Source organism: Morus notabilis, unplaced genomic scaffold (genome assembly GCF_000414095.1).
Source record: "Morus notabilis unplaced genomic scaffold, ASM41409v2 Scaffold1328, whole genome shotgun sequence".
In the NCBI taxonomy this organism is placed as follows: Eukaryota; Viridiplantae; Streptophyta; class Magnoliopsida; order Rosales; family Moraceae; genus Morus; species Morus notabilis.
This window is the reverse complement of record NW_010367921.1, coordinates 71957-79316: the sequence shown is the minus strand read 5'-3', so window position 1 is coordinate 79316 and position 7360 is coordinate 71957. Positions and strand designations below refer to the sequence as shown.

Genomic DNA, 7360 nt, shown 5'->3' with positions numbered 1-7360 from the left:
AAAAAAAAAAAAAAAAAACTCAAGCCTAAGACTGTTTGGTCTAATGGTATTGGGGTTTAGGTAGGATGAGGTTTAAAGAGAAGTTGCGGATTCGATCTCGTGTTATATATATTAAGAAAAAAAAAATCTCAGGTGAACGGAATTTAGGAAATTAAGATTATAATCATTGAAGTCCACTTTTAAAAGCAGCTACTAATCATGTTTATTGTTAGGTGAAGTCATGACAATGGAGAAAATATTGCATTAGACTTTCATCAAACTTTCATTGATCAACATTATAAAGATCTCTTTATCATGATGTGGTGGGCATTGAACCAATTTTGCACGCCATTTTGCCATCAAAATGGGCAATAAAGAGTTGATATTGTTGACTTGCAAACTCGTTGCAATAATTTATTTGGTGAATATTAAAAAAGTTTGGTCGTAATTAATTAATCAAATGATCACCGTAATACAGTACTGCGATTCAACATTAATCTTTCTTTCCCAAAAAAAAAAAAATCGTAATTAACTGCACATTTTCACCTTTTCCATTTGGAAAGTACCGAAACAAAATTATTTTGCATCAAAATGCAAGCAATCAACCATTTAAGGGGATCGTGTGTTTGATCACACCACTTAGGGCTAACGAAAGTGAGTGAGTGCGTGTGTTTACTAGGGTTCGAACTATAAACATCACACCATATTGTGCCACCATAGACTCCATATCGTATAAACAACAATATTGTCCATATATATCTATGCAATCAAATTCGAGCTGATCATATCCTTATTCTAGGCGTAACTTAATTTACAATTTCTTTATTTTTTTTGGCTAACCAAACTGATCTTAAGTTTAGACCTGATAATAATTTCTAATTAAGGAGATATAATGCTCGTTTCGTTTATTAATTCGAATTACAACTCAAATTTTTGTTACAGTATTTTCTCTCATAAAAATTTATCTTTCTATTCGAATTGAAAACTCAAACAAACAAAACGAGTGAGACCATAGTGTATGTGTTGAATACAAACTACATTTTATGGAAAAGAATAATACTAGAGACAACCAATTCAAGTCACAATTCTTGTGTACTAACTGATGTGGTACATAAGTTGTCATTTTTAATTGATGAGTGTTAAACACTATCACGTTAAATAATCATAAAAGATGACAACTCAATTAATTCACAAGAGTTGGGATTAAGTTGGTGTCCGGAAACGTTACTCTATAAAAATATATAAATTACATTGTACTCATACAATAAATATATATATATATATATAGCGTTTATATATGTAACTTAACAATATTGGCCTAAATAACCCTATAAATTCACCTATAATCCCTCCAAACAAAAATAAATAAATAAAGTCTCTTTTTCTTCAGGATGTGTGTGTATGGCCTAGATCACCTTTTAGACTCTTAAAGCTGAATCCGACAAATCTATATATCCATTCAATTTATTATAGTAAACTTCGATCCAATTATAATCTTATTCAATCATAATATTAGATTGGTCAGCTTTGTCGTAACAAAACATTATGGGTGTATTAAACTACATATTTATATTTAATGCAAGTTTTAAAAATAGAATTGTAGTAAACGTAGATTCAGTCCTCTCCACTCTAATAACTAATTTTTAGACGAATTTATTGTTTCCTTGACCTTAAAATGGAATATAAAATTCAGAGGAATTAGGTCGCAAATTCTAGTACAGTGTATGTAAGTTGAGATCTCAATGTCAGACATGCCAACATAATTTAGCAAGGGTGTCAAGCACATTAAACCTATTGTGATCTGCAATTTTAATAAATAAAAACTCACGAAACCAAAATATTAATATTTTAATAGGTTTTTTACATGATTGCCCCTGAATTTTCGAGGTTTGGAGAATTAGTCCTTAAAGAAAACATTTAGGCTTCTATCCGTTCGTCGATTCGAGTTCTCAATTTAAACAGAAATGTGACTTGATTTGAGTATTTTTAACGATAACAGAAAAAGTTAAATGTGACTTTTTATGAGAGCTTTTAACCGTATCAAATATGGAATTAAAAACTCAAATCGGTAAAATGGACGAGACCTAAGTACATGTTTAGTATATGAATTCAGCTACAGTACAAACTCATGGTTTTTGTTATAGTGTTTTTCTCTCAAAAAAAATTTGAGTTTCAAAAATTATAATAAAAAACATTAATTTAAACTTATATACTAAACGGGTCCTAAGTCTTGTTCTCCGTTCCATTCTCAGCATATAGGGAAAAGAATCACTTCATTTAGACCTTCGTGCACCAAGTAGGAGAGAATCCTTCTTAACTGCAATAGAGCTCATAGATATAAACTCTAAACTTCAAAATAGAATCAGATATAAAATTATCGTTAAATTATAGAATCAGATATAAAATTATCGTTAAGTTAGGTTGGTGATAGATACCACCATTTTAAATTACATTCTAAACTTTATAACTTATGCAACGCTATTACCATGCAAGGTGTTAAACATTCATAAAAAGTGTCAGCTCCTTTGTTGTCAATGAACACTTTGCCTCCACCACTACTCCTTATTGGTCCACCAGCACCACTAGAAAACAATCCAAAATAAATGCCCACCCAATTTCTTCCCACATTAACGGTCCTACCCCTTGTCCTCATGTTATCACTACACAAAATTAAAACTAAAATGATTAACAAAAAACTTCATCTAACAATTAAAAAAAAAAAAAAAAAACTTTTTTCTACAGTGAAACACCCCTAAAAAATCAGCCCATGAAATATTTTATTTTTGGCTGTTGGAGTACTTTTTTAACGGTCAAATCTATAGAATGAATAGTTTTGTACGACGTATTATAAATTTTTAATACAATCATGTACAGATTTAACCATTGTAAACTTACTCCAACAGTTAAACTAAGGTGTTTTATTGGTGGTCTTTTTAAGGAGTCTCATTGTAGAAATTCCTAAAAAAAAAATAGCATTAAAAGAAAGGGTCTTTCTTTATGAAACCTTTTAATCACTAAAGTCATTTTTTAATTGTTAGAATTGATAAAAATTATACCATATAAAAAATATACTGTAAAAATAATTTTTAATACAAATTTAATGGCTGAAGACATAATTGTTTTGATATTTTAACTTTTCAGTGCTTATTAAAAAAGTAGAAAATGTTATTTTACATTGGACAATATTGACCAACACCCATTAATAAAGTGTGGGTCATACAATATGAAATTCATAAATGAAGTAAATAAATATAATTCACCTTCTGTTAATAGTGTTATTTAAGCATTTGGTAGATGGATCCAAAATCATAATTTTGGATCCTGATTCAAAATCAGTATTTGTTTACAGTAATTCTAAATAATGATTCTGAATCATGATTTAGAATTAGTGTTTGGTTTGGATGATTTTGAATCATAATTCAGAATCTGATGTGATGTTTTAAACTAACTCAAATCATAATTCTAAAACCACTCTCCTCTTGATTCAAGGTGATTCAAACCCCTGATTCTGAATCATTATTTCAGAATCATAATTTAAATCCAAAATTATAAATTTTAATTTTAATTTTAAAATTATAATTAAAATCACTTTAATTTAAATTCTTGTACCAAACGAACCACAAGCTATCAGGAATCCCTTAAAAGAAAACCGATAATAACATCTTCTAGAGTCTTTAGTTTGCAACGAACATGATGATGAGCGTGACATCACCCTATCATCATTAATCATTTCCTTCCTAATAATAAAACAAAAAATAAAATAAAATTCCTTTCAAAAGAATAAGTAAAGAAAAACTCACACCTAAACGGCGTCGTCTAGGTGACAGGCGTGACATAATTAAGAAATAATAAACTTGGAGTCGGTTTTATTCGACTCACAATTATAAATACGGCTTTTGGTTTATTCGTTTCGCCACCATTTTTCATTTTGCGAAAAAGTTGTCAACGTCTCTGAATTTAGCTCAAAAAATAAAAAAAATAAAAAACCGAAATCTTCATCAGAATTCAAAAGCTTCGCGAGGATCGATCAATGGCGACGAAAGTGTATATTGTGTATGTACCGTTTTTTTCCCTTTTCTTTTCTTTTCATTGGGAATGTGATTTTCTTTGATCGTTTCATTTTTTTTTTTTTTTTGGTTTTTGTTTAGTTCGAGCTACTGAGAACTGTTCTGGGTATGAGTGTTTATATTCCTCTTTTCATTTTATATTGATGGTTAAGCCATTAGTTGAAGTGTAATTATGTTCTGTTTTCTGGGTTTTTGATTGTTTGGAGTTTTGGTGCATTTGGGTTTTGATTTAGTGTTAATTGTGTTTAATTATTCTGAGATACCTGTTATGATAAATTTTTGTTATGTTGGTTTTTTAGTAGAATTGTGAAAAGATTAAAAAGATGTGATCTTTCTTTTTTTGGGTTTAGGCAGAGGTTCCATCTATTATAGATCGTGATTAAAGAACTCATCTCATTTTAAAGAACTCATATATATATTGCATTAGTCTCTTGCTCTGTAGTTAAAATTAATGACCTTGGAAGTTTAATGGCAATAAAAAAAAAATAGGGATAGTTAATGGGCATTTTGATGTTAATTCAACCAGAAGTGTAGAAAAAGTTCATCAAAAAGGAAAAATGTTGAAGACTCTCGTTCTACTTTCCATGCGTTAAATGTATAGCCCTTTGAATCTTATACACAAAATTTGATAATTTTAGGAGAATTGAATGGGTTTAAGTAAACTTTAAAAGATAAATAACTGCAATTTTTTTTCACAAATGGCTTCTGGAAGACTTTATAGTTCCGCATTAAAAACTTTTTAAAAAATGGAGAAAATACTACAGTACTGTAGAGGTATTTCGTTTTGGGATAAATTTCCACAGGGCCATGCCAACAAAGTTGTGTTGCAAAGGGAGTCCTATGTTTTGTTCTGTTCGGATTCTGTCATTTTGTACCTTATACTCCTTATGGCATCATAAGTGGTAAATTTATTTACTTCATTTCGAATGTGGCACAAAACAAGATGAATCTTGAATATACTTTTTATGTTTTAACTATGGGAAACCATGATTGAATGGAAATCCTCACTGTTGAACTGTAGTATTAAAGGACTTTTTAACTGTTAGTGCAATCTCTGAATAGGTTAGCAACTTCTTTCATTATCTTAGGTGTACTGTGATCGTAAGTTGCAAAGGACCCCGTCAATTACAGAGCTTTGTTGTCAAAATGACATCAAACTTCCTCTTGATTCTCATGATTTGGCGTGTAAATTAACTCGACATGTTTCCCTCTTTCATTGTTAATTATAAAAGGTTATTCTTTTAGGATGGCCTTGAGGAATATGCAATGAGGGTTGACATATGGCGTTTGAAGGAATAAAAATGCAACTGGTTTCTTGGTCATTTAGTGCTAGTTTAAAAGTGGAAAGTAGGTCGATTCAGAACATAGATTGTCTTTTCAGCTTGTTTGTAGCGTTGAATGTGATTTGTTGCAAACTAAATTTTTCTATAAACCAAATTTAGATTATCTTTGACATTATCCTTAGATAGTATTCTTAAAATAAGGACATTGTACGTAAGAAATTTTAACAACTCTTTTCTCATGTAGTAACAACAACGGACAATTAGCTGTATTATGACTGATGAAACTTGTAATCATGGAAGCGGTTGAATTGAGGGGAAAAAAATTCCAGCACTATGCAAATTGCAAAACATAATTTTTCTGTTATAATTATCTGTCAGATTGAGCATGCTTGTGTTAGTTAGTTTCAATCGCAGTTTTGTTAAAATTTTACCGTTCTTTTCTCTGCCTCATCAGACACCTATTATTATTTTCATTATACATAGCTCTTCTATTTAAAATTCTCTTTTCCTTTACAGGTACTATTCCATGTACGGACATGTAGAAAAACTAGCAGAGAAAATCAGGGAAGGGGCGGCATCCATTGAAGGTGTAGAGGCCAAATTATGGCAGGTAGTAATGCACATTCAATAAAAGTTTTAGTGTGTTGTTTTTTGTTGAAATTCAAAGAAGGTTCAAATTGGCTATTATTTACTTTACTACATGGATACTAGGGTACACTAAACATAACTTTTTATTTTCATTGTTATCTAAGTAGCTATTTAATACCATGTTCGTTTAACATCAACCAATGAGGTTTTGTATATTCTCAGTAATTATGCATTCTTGTTCTGCTTCTGTTGGAACTTCCACCTCCAGAATACCGTTTTGGTGATTTTTTTCATGGCTGTCCCCTCCCATGTTCGCTGTCATACTGATTTTATTTAATGCACGCCTCCCTTCCGTAATGTTTTGCCATCTTTGCTCCTTTATATATTTCAATATCTTGATGACTTATTATCATGTTTTCTAAATGTTTTAGTTTATTTTTGCAACTGGAAAAGTATTGTTCTAATTTATTTGATCTTTACTAAATCCATGCAACTTCTTTTTTTCTTAAAAAGACTCCTGGTTCGTTGTTAGGTTCCCGAAATGATGTTCATAAATTTAGCGAACTTTTCTCTTTCGGGGCTAATTTGAGTTTCTACAGCCGTGTCAATGCAGAACTTTGTTGTTTACACCGCACTGATTTTATTGCAATCATATTACAGGTTCCTGAGACACTTCCAGATGAGGTGCTCGGGAAGATGAGTGCACCACCAAAGAGTGACGTGCCCAAAATCACCCCAAATGAACTTGCTGAGGCAGATGGGTTTGTTTTTGGGTTCCCAACAAGATACGGTATGATGGCTGCTCAATTCAAAGCATTTCTCGATGCAACTGGCAGTCTTTGGAGAACACAGCAGCTCGCCGGTAAACCTACCGGGATCTTTTACAGCACTGGATCTCAAGGTGGTGGACAAGAGACTACCGCGTAAGTTTCTTCCCTAGAACTTTCATTTATGATCTACATAATTTTTCGAGAAATGTGTGTTCAAGACATTGATAAGACGAAACTATACTTGTTATAGGTTGACTGCCATTACTCAACTTGTGCACCACGGAATGATATTTGTACCAATTGGATACACATTTGGAGCTGGCATGTTTGAGATGGAGAAAGTTAAAGGTGGAAGCCCCTACGGTGCAGGAACTTACGCCGGTGACGGTTCAAGACAACCATCTGATCTCGAGTTAGAGCAAGCTTTCCATCAAGGGAAGTACATTGCCACCATCACAAAGAGGCTCAAGGGAGCTGCTTAAGCGTCTGAATTTACCATAAACATACATTTCAAGAAAACCCCTTTTATCCATTTTTTCTTCCTAAGAATTTCTATTTGCTTGCAAAGTAATAATTCTTGTACTGTTTCAGATATGCTTTGTGTACGTGTGTTACACGGTATAGTTGTTATTGTTAATGATTTAAAGAAGAAAAAAGTTTGTTTGCTCTTCCA

At 31.7% G+C, this 7360-nt stretch overlaps 1 protein-coding gene across 1 annotated transcript; it reads left to right on the top strand.

Annotated features, from left to right (window-relative positions):
• Window positions 1–3881: 3881 nt before the first annotated feature.
• LOC21386489 (probable NAD(P)H dehydrogenase (quinone) FQR1-like 1) lies at window positions 3882–7360 on the top strand. Its single transcript, XM_010113775.2, has 4 exons — window positions 3882–4032; window positions 5846–5939; window positions 6578–6840; window positions 6938–7360. The coding sequence occupies exons 1-4, from the start codon at window positions 4010–4012 to the stop codon at window positions 7167–7169; spliced, it is 612 nt and encodes a 203-aa protein (XP_010112077.1). The 5' UTR covers window positions 3882–4009; the 3' UTR covers window positions 7170–7360.